General features: G+C 40.1%; 1 protein-coding gene across 5 annotated transcripts in view; it reads right to left on the reverse strand.

The window, feature by feature from the left end:
- Positions 1–13,100, reverse strand: part of ANO4 (anoctamin 4) — a 221,530-nt gene that overhangs the window by 66,328 nt on the left and 142,102 nt on the right. For 4 of the 5 annotated variants that reach the window (XM_074826959.1, XM_074826958.1, XM_074826957.1 and 1 more), the window contains 3 exons: positions 12,144–12,244; positions 8,899–8,943; positions 4,061–4,192 (listed from right to left, as the gene is read on the reverse strand). In XM_074826959.1, coding sequence (XP_074683060.1) covers positions 4,061–4,192; positions 8,899–8,943; positions 12,144–12,244 — 278 coding nt within the window. Of the gene's footprint in view, positions 1–4,060; positions 4,193–8,898; positions 9,006–12,143; positions 12,245–13,100 lie in introns of those variants that run through there. The other variant, XM_074826960.1, reaches the window with a different exon arrangement.

Here is a 13,100-nt window from a genome sequence, read left to right on the forward strand (position 1 = left end):
CCTGCCTGACAAACCTGATCTCCTTCTACAACAGGGTGACCAGCTTATTGGATGAGGGAAAGGCTGTGGATGTTGTCTACCTTGACTTCAGTAAGACCTTTGACACCATTTCCCACAGCATTCTCCTGGTGAAACTGACTGCTCACTGCTTGGATGGGCACACGCTTTGCTGGGTAAAAAACTGGCTGGATGGCTGGGCCCAAAGAGTTGTGGTGAATGGAGTTAAATCCAGTTGGCAGCCGGTCACGAGTGATGTCCCCCAGGGCTCGGTTTTGGGGCCACTCCTTTTTTTTGCAGATGACACCAAGTTGGGTGGGAGTGTTGATCTGCTCGAGGGTAGGGAGGCTCTGCAGAGAGACCTGGACAGGCTGGAGCGATGGGCTAAGGGCAACTGTATGAGCTTCAATAAGGCCAAATGCCGGGTGCTGCACTTGGGCCACAACAACCCCCAGCAGCGCTACAGGCTTGGGGAGGAGTGGCTGGAGAGCTGCCAGTCAGAGAGGGACCTGGGGTGTTGATTGACAGCCGGCTGAACAGGAGCCAGCAGTGTGCCCAGGTGGCCAAGAAGGCCAATGGTATCCTGGCTTGTATCAGAAATAGCATGGCCAGCAGGGACAGGGAAGTGATCTTAGCCCTGTACTCGGCACTGGTGAGGCTGCACCTCGATTACTGTGTTCAGTTTTGGGCCCCTCACTACAAAAAGGACATTGAATTACTCGAGCGTGTCCAGAGAAGGGCAACGAAGCTGGTGAAGGGTCTGGAGCACATGTCGTACAAGGAGCGGCTGAGGGAACTGGGGTTGTTTAGTCTGGAGAAGAGGAGGCTGAGGGGAGACCTCATCGCCCTCTACAACTACCTGAAAGGAGGTTGCAGAGAGCTGGGGATGAGTCTCTTCAACCAAGTAGTAAGCGATAACACAAGAAGTAATGGCCTCAAATTGCACCAGGGAAGGTTTAGACTAGATATTAGGAAACATTTCTTTCCAGAAGGGGTTGTTAGGTGTTGGAATGGGCTGCCCAGGGCAGTGGTGGAGTCCCCATCCCTGGAGGTGTTTAAGAGTCGGGTTGACATAGCGCTGAGGGATATGGTGTAGTTGGGAACTGTCAGTGTTAGGTTAATGGTTGGACTGGATGATCTTCAAGGTCTTTTCCAACCTAGACAATTCTGTGATTCTGTGATTCTGTGATGTGGTACTGGGACCCTCTCTGTCCTATGCACGTTCTGTCTGAATCAGTTTCGGCACAACTGTGTGATGGAAGGGGATGCAGAGTCACATATAAAAGCCAGGAGTAGGGAAGACACTGTCACTGTTATTCCAGTCTACAGGATGATGTACTTGTTGAAGACAATGTGAACTTCACAAGTAACTGCCTATGACAATTAGGTAGCCTCCATTATAATTGCATTGTAATGGCAATATGGTATGGGAAGATCACTTTAGCAAAACCTTAACTACACCAAATATGAAAATGCATGGTCTTTTCTTACCACTGACAAACTGCAAGCTAAATTATCATAACATTATTGTAGACAGCAGTTGTTCATTTCTGCAGCTCAAAAATTTCCGTAACTATCTTCACATTCCTAAAATACTATTGTGGGTCTCTGGGTTAGAAATTTAAATAAAAGCCCTGACAGTTTTTTTAAAAAAAACTTACATTCAATTAGTAACTTTTTTACTCCTTAAAAAGTAAGAGTTTATGTAATACAACAGTGACAACTGAAAACTGAAGCTTTAACCTAATATGGAGGCAGGGTTTTATCAACTTTGGAGCCTTTTTCTGTTACTGTTCTGAGTACTGACAATTATCAGTGCTGCCCTTGTGAAGGCTACTACACTTAGCAGTGGGTAGAGGTGAAAGAGAAGTAATTTTCTTAGTGATCAAACACTCATCTGGCACAACACACTCAGACAAATGAAGGTGCCAGTCACATTATTTGCTACATCAGTTAATATGTGTTAGGATAAACATAAATAAAAAAATTCATTTCTACTCATACTTTCCCCATGTTTGAGGATAGGTGGGTATCTTTACTATTGGCTTTAATACAGGCCTTTCAAGAGAATGTTTATGTACATCTTGGAAGAAGCAGCAATTTGCACAAAGTAAACAGCAATTTGTACAAAGTAAGTGAAGACCAACATAATACACTTCTTGACTGTTAAGTGACACTGAAAAAATCGTTCTTTTTAACTCTACATTTCCAATTATTTAATACCCACACTCCACAATCAAAGATTAAAAGCGCATACTAAAGATGTTCCTGAAATGCTCTGCTTACCAACATACGCTAAAATTTTTGGAACAATTAAAATGCCTGCATGCAACTCACTAGACGAGTTTGAACAAGTCATTATATTGAACAAGTCATTATATTTCAAAATTCTAGTGAAGCAGAATAAGACAGACACAGCTAACAGGCTGGAGCTTGATGGGAGCACAAGAACCCTGTCAGAGCCAGCACCTTTTGGGAGAAGGAGGGCAGCTCAGCCAACATTTTATCAGTCCCCAAACAAAAGGAAAGGAAGACTATACAGAAAGCAAACCAGAAAATGTCATGTCTAATGGGGAGTAGAGCTTCAAAGTCTGAAGTGATGTAAAAGAAGTACCAAACAACAGCAGGAGTATTAATGAAACTAACACAGTATTTAATAAACCCCCCCTGCCAGTTTACTAATGCAAACATGAGCAAGGCAGAAGAATGAAAAAAATACTGTGGTTCATATATGCCGATTCTCCTTCCAGCCACAAAAAACCTTTCTTATGTGTTGTAATTTTAAGGGAAGTTAATAGTTAATGTTACTATTAATAAAAATATCAACCCAGATGTCCCAGTTCATTCAGTTTTTATTATCACTGGTCTAGTCTTGAACTAATTTGCACCTACTCTTCCTCTTGTAGGGCATAATAACTGACCCATCTTTTTGCTCAAGTATCAGAAGACTCTCTACTCTGAACCTTATGACTATTCAGGGCACAGACATTTAGTGGAGATAACCCTGGCTGGTGACTTGTGTTAGGAGCAGTCTTCTACTGAAATTTCCCTGGAGATTTGCACCTGCTTTTGTTTTTCTGCTGTATTTGGAAAGTCACTACTTATGTCAGAGATCTATTTTATTCATTCCTATTGCAGCTAATAAATCCAATCCCTGAAAAATTGTTCAAAGTGAGGCATTTAAGAGCACTGCATCAACTGGGCTTCTCCCTGGATAAAATCACGTATTTCAGATTTTTAGACTTTGAGCTGTCTTGAAGTCATTCTGTGTCTTTTGTTAGTACCCTGGTCAGTGCTGTCTATTTGTGATTTTGTTCTCAGTTAGTCAATGATTGTTTCCCATATCACTAACTACCCATAAGACACCCTCTTTCCTCAAAATTTGACAGCCCTGAAATTCATCATGGGGTCTGAAGGTCATGTGGGGCTTTTTCTGTTTTGTGTTTTGCAAGTGAATAAAGGCTTCTAGTAGCCAAATGATTTCTCTAGTGACATTGGTGCAACGCTGGTGCCATTGGTATGCTTGGACAAGTGTCATTGGCATTTTGCAAGCAGTTTTGTTTCCATAAAAGTAAAAAACAGAGGAATACAAACAAAACTACATTCTCTGATTTCCTGTTTGTTCTACAGTCGTAACTAGGAATGAAACACAGTATCAGTTTATTTTGAGCATCAGTGTTAGAAGGACTAATTTTTATTATGCTAAGGACATAGAGATGTTGAAAAAGAAGTTTTAATCACATCTTTAAGAGACAAAGATCAACTGCAATTCTGATCCAAGAGAGAATTAGCCATTTGACTACTTTAGTGATGTAATTGAAATTCCAGCGAATTAAAAGGAACTTTTCCATTGATTTCCTTTAGCTTTGAGCCGGACCTTTAATTATTAGAAATGTAGACTAACTTTATGCTCTTCTCTCAGAACTCTCTCTCTTTTTTTGTGACAAAGAACTAATTTGAAGGCACTAGTCTTTAAGACATGAACTAAGAAATTGATTTTTTCCAACGTGAATCCAGAAGGAAATGTTTTCATCTTGTAATTAAGATATAATAAAATACTCACTGATGGATTCTTTGTTGGCTGAATGGAGCAGTATAGCAGTCATTCTCCTCCAGATCTGGCAGTGTCTCCTTGTCCAGTTTCATTGGCTTTCTAGGTAACCATCCTCGAAACCTGCTTATTTGTTTCTCGATCCTGCAGCACATGAAAAGTGTGAGCATTTGAGAAAATATTTTTTCATTACATTACAGAACACTGGCAAAGAATACATGCTGATAAACTAGGCCACTTAATATTTACAACTAGAAAAGATGCAATGTCTTTTGACTTTTTCAAGGCAGACCAAATTATACATGCTGAACTTGATTATTAATAACCAGCTTTCAGCGGAGGAACCTCTTATTTTGTCTCAGCAGAAAAGCAAGGCTGATGGTACACACTGCTATAAATCTTGATAAGCACAGTAAGCTTCTGGCAACTCTCTAAAGCTTTATTTCTCAGCATTTCAGTTAGTTTAAATTTCAGGCTTAACTGACACATTAGACTTTGGACATATAAACATTAGAACAGCAGAGACTGTGACAGAGAGCTTTGGCAGCTAAACCTCAGCAAGTTGCATCCCTTTACTGCTCTCTGTATGGATTCTTACCTCACAATTGATGCTATAAAAACCAGGCTAGTTTGTTAATTTGGTTCAATTCTAGTGTCTTGCAATACTACAACTCTGTGAAACCAGAATACTCAGTGTATAGATTAACAGGTGACTGCCAGAGATTCTTGCATTTAGAAGGTGAAAGCAAACTAAGACCAAGCTGGAGAAAGGGCAGATTTAACTGCAGGTGTGCTCATGTAAAGATGTACAGTGAAATGAAGGGAAAGGGAAGAATCAGAGCTGATTGGAGAAGACAATCTAAACCAAATTCAAATCCAAACTAAAGCATTATAATGAAAAACACATAAGAAAGATGATATATGTCTGGCACAATGAGGCCTACTCTCTCAGAAGTTCTTAACACCTTCAAATCCTAATCGGTGATCCCTGCCTGCAAAAATCACAGGCTACAAATTAAGGACTATGCACATACTTCAGTTACTGGATGAATCTTTGCAGTAGTGGAGCTAAAGGGCATGAATTGACATACTTTGAACTTTAAGTCCAGTTCTGGATGAAGCTCTTTTCTTTTAATAGAAGTCTTTTCTTTTAACAGAAGCCAGCACATTAATTCTATGACCAGCAAATGCTGTGAGCTCTGCACAGTCCCTTTGAGGGAGGGCAATCCCTACCCACGCAGCTGAGTGCGTGGGAAAGTGACGTGAAATTATGACATAGTTTCATTTAAAATACATATAGTATTTCCTGGAATATTCAACCTTCTCCTATCAGGTATTCTTATCCTGAATAAGAAAGTTAATGCTAACTTTTAAACGTGGGCAGATTTCAAAATTGTAAGCAAATTAGCTCTACTTGTTTTGGTACCACTTATGTATTCCCACTCTGGGAACAGCGTGGTGGGGGGGGGGTGGGGGGCGGGGGGGAGGCAAATGTACCATCAAGACTGTCTGGAAGAACTGGAATGTGTATACAAACATAACATGACTTATACTAAATTAATCATAAACTCTTCATGGGCAGTGTTTGCACTGTCCCAGCAGTTCAGAGCACAGGAGAAGGTAGTCTGCAAATGCCTGAGTGCAGGCGAGATGTCAGATCCCAGGGCTGACCAGCTGTAACTCTCCCGTTGCAGCATCCAGACTGACAGCCTTCAGCTAGTCTGTGCAGACACAAGTGCATGACAAGGGAAAAGGAAGTTCTCTACAGAAAAATTCCCTGTCTCTTGGCCTCTAGTTTTTCCTCTGTAAAGACCACAAGCTCTGCATTATTGTATATTCAGCAGGCTTAGTGACTCTGGTATGGAAAAGGGAAGAGGAATCAGCCAGAAGGGTTTTCTATAATATCTCGTTCCATGCTTATTTGTTAACTGAAATAATTTGAATTCTCTAAGCTATTAATACCCTTGCTAATCTGCAATCCTTTCCCATTCACCCTGCAAGTCAATGTGCACATTTGAGATACACCGTGCTGCAGGTTTATCACACCATGCATGCGCAGGAAGGCATAGAGTGCTTTCCCCACTTAAGAGCAATGCATTATTCATGTTGGCTTCTCACTGAGTGTACCCAGAATTTAACTGGTTTGTCATTCTCAAGGCTCAGATTACTTGGCATGCTCAGTGAGCTTGCTGGCAAACAGGTCTGAGAAGGTTGCAAAGCCTTTTTGCAAGGCCCAGAACATACAGTACAGCCATCCCTAGGGGAAAAAAAAAAAAAAACAAACAAACCAACCCAAACCTATTTATCTCCCTGGAAAAGAAAAATGACCAAATTTTTAAATTGCCTCCAGCTCACTCCATTAGTGCCACCAGCCAGAAGCACAGGCTCTATACTCTACAGGAGCATCTCTCAGAAAAAAACTGAAAAAGAGTGGTGTTGGTGCTAACAAACACAGACACACAGTGTTAAAAATCTACTGTGTTTTATCACTTCTTCAAGGCTAATTCATGCCTCACTTTCCTTTATGAAGAAGTTTAGATACTAAGCCAAAAAGGGGAACGGTGTTTGGAAAGCAGATCAACCTACACAAGAACAAGAGTGCATGGAGTGATGAGGCACTGTAGAGATAGCCACAATGAAAGAGGAAAGTGGAAGATCTGATAATACCCTTCTTAAATTCCTTCTTTAAAAACACTTGCTAGCCTCATAAGGCAAAAACCTCATTCTAATTCACAGTGTCTCAAAGACAGAGTGTCTTGTACCTCAATCCTGCCCCTGCTCTCCAAGTCTAGTCTTTACTCAATATCCTCTTTCTGAAGACGCATATTGTGCTTAACTCACACAAAGGTTTTCTCAAATAATTTCAAAGAAACTGTTTTCTCACTAGGAAGTGTGGTAGGCATAGAATCATTTTTTCAAAGGAAAGAGGGAGTTAGGAAAATTTTAAAATGTTTTGAATCGAGAGTGATTTTTACTTGTGGGTCAGCTTTGACAGAGCTTCATGCATACTGTAGTGCTAGGTATTTTCTTAGTTTAGTTTTTAACCACAATGCAGGTACTGTATAGGTACCTGATACCCCTCCTTTCCTCTAAAATGTATTAGGGGAGTTTTGTTATTTGAAATTTTGAGATCACTAGAATTTTTCATAGAAAAAATCCAAGTCAGGTTGACAAGTTGCAAGTGACCTGCTCTGGGATTTGCCTTGTAACAGAAACCCTCTTTAAAATAAATTTTGCCTGAATGTCAATATAATGTTTGGCTTAGCTCAAAAAATGGACCAAGGCTTCATTTACTTGTAATCTTCACTGAACTAGGAGGAAATAGATACTTTTATTGAATCTGTATATCTGAGTTTCACATAAATGAAAATAAAGCTGAATATGTTTTCTTCTTTTATAGCTTTTCCACCTCAAGTAGGTATTTATAGACCTGAACATAAAAATTGAATTTAGCCAAGTGTTCTCATCACTCAGGAACTAAAATACCAGAAAAAGATCATACCTCTTCCCATACTGACTTCAAATGGCATCCTGACTCATAAGAAAATGAATGTAAAGCAAAATTTCATACACCACATATAAATGCTAGAATCTTCACCTACTCCCTCCTATCTATTGCTTTAGTCAAAGCAGTCATGTCTTAATTAAAATCAAGACAAATTTCAAAGTTAACAGCCACTATATTATTTATTGTAGAGTGTGGATGGAAAGTGGGGGAGCATCAACAAGCTTTAGAAGAATTGTGTGCGTCTATTAGCCTGTGCCAACTAGGTAAAATGCCTTAACTCCACAAAGTGCCCATTTGGTGCTTACTAATATAAAGAAGCAAATACTATAATGTGAGATCAATGCTGGTACTCTCAAGCCACCAGCACACCGTGATGGAATTTAATATAAAAAATGTTTTTTAATATGCTTATACAGCAGAGTGATAATATGTGATTTATTTTCCCATGGATGTTCAACTACTGACATTATCTGCAAAGTGATACAGCTGTTTACTCCAACATGCAGATTTTTCAAATTTAATTCTGCTCTCTCAGAGGTTCGCGGGAATATTTCCACTGACCTCAGAGTGACACAGAGCCTTTAGAAAACTGTATCAACAGCACTGTGGAACTAAATGCCAACATATGATCTGGTCTTTGCCAAGCCTGCGTATTTTTTAGGCTTTTTGGAGACATTTTCATTTAATTGTCCAAGGTATCAAAAAAAATTAAAATGCAAACTGCAGCATTGGAAGTTTTTCATTGCACTGTCAGTCATAAACCAGGCATCAAACATAACCCTAAAGACGTTTAATAATTGAGTGAAGGCACTTCAAAGATTCTTGAAAAATACTCATCTCTCAAGCTCAGTACATTACACCAGAGATGAACTTGGTTCATTGTGTTCCTATCTACTAACAAAGTACTAAGTATCCCCACAGAGCAAGCAGTAAATTACTAATGCCATCACTATTATAAGTAAGCAAGGTACACAGAAATGAAAAAAAAGCTGTAACTGTGGTATTTTAACCCAAAGAAACTCCCTAATGAGCTGCATGAAAAGAAAGAGATAACAGTGTTTGCACTAACACACTTATTCTTCTTTAAAAGGCTCCATCAATTGAAAAATATTTTTTTATTCCTAAAAAAGACAACACTGAGAAAATGAATTACCTCTTTCACATTGAAATTTCCTTAAAAATGCAATTTCTGTATGTGTTTTTGTATATGTCCTAGTGTGTAATCACTCCCTCCACCCTTCCTCCAAACACAGCTAATACACTTTTCCTTCCAGCTTAACCATTACTTTTGTCATTGTGTCCAACTGAACATAAACTGGACTGGCATAAGAATTGTACTCACCTATTCATGAACTTGTATCGGCGGTGCAGGTAATAGATTTTTCTCCTGGAAGAACAGCAAAAATGAAGCCAGTCGAGAAGAAAACCCATCGTCAGTTACAGTATGAACTAGCAAGGAAGGAAAGGAGATTGAAGACAGAAGCCTGTAAGAGGTGGAGGAAGAGACTAAAAGAGAGATTAACAGAACTGTCACAGGAAGCCACAGAGACTCTGGTGGCATTTGAATTGCTAGAAGGTCATCATTTTCCCACTGTCTTCTCCTTTTCTGTTATTTGTCATGTGTGAAGACGGGGACCCAAAGATGTTTCTATTTCAAAGAAGTCCATAAACTGTTGCAGGAATTCTATAGGACTGATTCAAATATGGATAAATTATCTCACATCCACTAGTGAATTAATAAAGCTGCATTTGGTGAAACACAAGGGGGAGTCACTTAGAAAAGCCAGGAAAGCAGTACCTGATGCTGCAATGTACCATAACACATGCAGTACCAATGGGGACCAGTGCTTGCTGTTGGCTAACATCCCTTGAAACAGAACATAGGCTACACAAGCAAATGAGCATGTGCTCTGCACCCACCCCCAAGTATGCAGCCACTCCCTTTGCCCCTCATACAAGCACAGTTGATTTCTGTTGTCAGTGCAATAAGCTGTGTGGGAGTGCGCATGGGCAACGAGTGAGTGGACAAGGGTGCAAGAGCAGACACATGCTGACCACAGTCTCGGCCTGCTTCCCGACCAGCCCTGCAGGGCAGAGTGGCCCCCTAACCATCCTGTGGAGATGCAGAACAGGGAGTCCACCTCCTGTCCCACTCTGCTGCTGGCAGCTCTTGTTCTCCTCATAAGTGCCTATACCACCACAGCTGTCAGGATTTGATCCATCACCTTCAGCAGAGAGATCACATCTTCATGAGAGTTAAGAAAATCTGAGGGCTTTTTGGTGGGGGTTTGGAACTGATACTCCTTACTGGAAGATCTGAGTGCCTGCCTGAAGTCTGGCTACCTCCTCCAGAGCCTGACTTTGCCATCTGCTGAAGGTCAGCACTAAATCAAGGTGGTTTCTGTGTATTCTGAGAGGTTCCATTGTTTAACACTGAACTGTACCACTTCTGGAAAATGAAGGGCTCACACGACACATATTCTGAATATTCATGTATATTAACTGTACTGTAGGAATGCTGTTAGTACCTTGGAAGCAAACATGGTTGGGAGCTTTCTAAAATAAGACAGCACCGATGCTTTATAAACTATAGAAAAAAACCTGGTTAGTATTCCAGGTTAATTTTCAGGACTTAGAATTTAAGTAACGCATAATATTTTGACATTATTTTTGTTATCAGTGCCCATATTGTGCTGATGAAGTGAAATTTTTCGAACAATTTCATGTTGGCCAGCCTCCTTTGGCCAACTCCTCCACAAGATAGCATTATTTATCTTGCTCGACTCAGCAGGAGAAGGGTCAAAGCTAAATGTTTCTGAAGATGCCATCCACTTCTTGATTTTGCTTCAAATATTCAGAGTTATCTACTGTTTTGGCACCTCTGCTTTGAAACAGCAAGGATTTTATTCACCAATGCATGGACCTTGGATAATTCCAACCTGAAATATCATAAGCTGTAAGCAATCAGCCACCCTTAAAACAAGGTTAAACAAGGGCACCTGGAAACAGGCAGTCTAGACTAGTGGACATTTTGCAAAATGCTGGTCCTTATTTTTAAATGGTAAACACTACTGTTGCTCTTAAAATAAAATTTAAGACCCTGCCCAGAGGACATTAGTAAATCACCATGATTTCCTCTTAACAATACTGTAATAATTCTCTCTCTTTGGATGTGGAAAGAATGAAGCTGTGGTCCTGAAGCAGGTCAAGAAACCTTTAGCATTTTCAACACTTTCTATATAATCTGTATGGCAACTACTTTGCTATCTGCCGAAAGACAGATTTCAAAAAAGAGACTTCAGATCAGGAAAGAACAAGCTGCTCACAGTGACTAAAATGTGATTTCCTGGTGTAGGTAATCATGAGACCCTATCCTCCTACTACGGCAGGTTCATCCCAAGGAATGCCACAGAAGTGAAAGGAGGTACACTTTTGGCCCAGCTCACTGTTTCTATGGCTAGAACACTTTTTTTGAAAGAATATTAATATCTTGCAATGACTTGTGATAGCTTTTATATTTTTCTCTTTATCACTAAAAACACAGGTAAGAACAGTTGAAGATATGCTGTGAAAATGAAAACCTAAATACATACAGAATAAGCTTGCAATTTTGTCCTTAATTCACATCCATTTTTCCTAGCAAGTTACAGCTTGTAGTTCCTACTGTTACAGCTTGTCTTATACCAGAGGCATTTTTCATCCTTAAGTGAGAAGAAAACAGAAGAAAACCTACAAAGGACACCAACTCACTAGTTGCATATTCTGGGTCTGATCCTTTTCTTGCTCAGGAGTAATTCCATTAAAATCAATGGAGTTATACATCTATAAACCCTGCTAATTGAAGGAAGAATCAAGACCTCTCAGTTCATGGGTTTTGGTCAGTTCCAGTGGAAGTCTTTATGCTATTTTAACAGTTCTGATAACCAGCAGAGTAAAATCAATATGTTACATAGAAAATTTCATAGCCCAACATGAAAATAATATAAAATAAATTATAAAAATAATCTGAATGACAATGTGGAATGAATTTGGTTATCAGTAGCATTTAATATAAGTTCTTTATTTTCTCCACAGAAAAAAGCATTTATAGTCTGAATTGTTCTCCTGTTTGACGGGATACTTATTTATAATCTGTATTTCAGTAATTACACACTATACAAGCAATTTACAGGTGCTGAACATACCAGATACGTCCAGCAGACATGCACCTTCTGTGCTGCCTTACGTACCTGGATCTTCTTGACCTCCCATTGATTTCAATGAAATGTCCATTTAAAAAACAGCAGCGCACAAGTATGCACGGGGCTCCAGCATTGAAGGGGTTAAAGGGCCTAAGGATAGAATACCCCATGAAAACAGCTGCACTGCTACAGCTCACCTTAATTTCAAACCAGTATTGTACTGCAATAGCAGGCATTAACAAGAAAGAGCAATGAATATGGCATCTAAAGTACTCCATTTATATTTTCTAAAGACGTGTGGTATTTTACAGAAGAGTTCTTCTATGTGCATTTTGGTGTTATTATTACATTAGTTTTACAGTATAGTGTGGCTTTGGAGGTTAAGACAAAATACAACTACACCTACCTGAAAGGCATTCTTACATTCATTAGTTCAGCATATTTGCCCAGGACCTCCCAAGGGGCATGCAACTTCACAAAGATGATGTCACTGTTTGTTAGAGATGACTGCAAAAGAAAAACAAAACAGCCACCACGGCTTACTTTTTCAAGTAAAAAAGAAAGAAACCATGGTCAGTGGTGAATACCTGTTTTTCTGGTCCTGTGTCACCCCTCCCACTTCCTCATTCTTCCTCAAGCATATGTAGTTCTATAAGTATTTTGGCAACTCCTTTTTCTTCTGGTTTCCTGAAAGCCATGTTGTGACTTCCTTCTGGCCTGCATGTGCGTTTCTTTCACGGGGAAGAGAGGACTTGGAGGGGAGGCTGACATGGAGTTGTGGGTTACCCAAGTGTGGGGTGGAAATAAGGTTGGTGAGCAAATCTGGGTCTGGAAGCTTGGTCCTGAACTTCAATCAAAAACAAAATGGCAAGTCAGGATCTGATTCTGCCAACTGACCTGGTTTTCTGCACTCACACAGACGTGCAAATGTGTGGAGTCACATCTAGCAATCAAGAAAAGTTTGTATGACAGTGTGGTCTTACCACTGTTGCCCCACATGCACAAATAATGAAGTTCCAGCTACAGAGCCATGGTGTCCACCTTCCCTTCCTCCAGCTTCCCGCTTGGCCACATGAATTCTGAATATTAGAACTAAAAGCCAGCAGGAAAAAGGAAATCTGATGCCACCCACAACATAACATTGTACAGATTTGTGGCCCAGGAAGGTTGAGGGCCATGATTATGCCAGCAAGATCTCTTCACAGTGCTACCATCTTCTCTTCTATGGGTTGTATGTAGCATGAAGAGAGCTTTATGTAGGGTATGCACACCAGAACATCTGTTACCTAACAGAAGGCTGTCTGGCAAAGAACAGAGAATATGCAGTAAAGAGAAGGGGAGAAATTCAGCTCTGCACTCAGGA

This window comes from Strix aluco, chromosome 5, assembly GCF_031877795.1.
Source record: "Strix aluco isolate bStrAlu1 chromosome 5, bStrAlu1.hap1, whole genome shotgun sequence".
Taxonomy (NCBI): domain Eukaryota; kingdom Metazoa; phylum Chordata; class Aves; order Strigiformes; family Strigidae; genus Strix; species Strix aluco.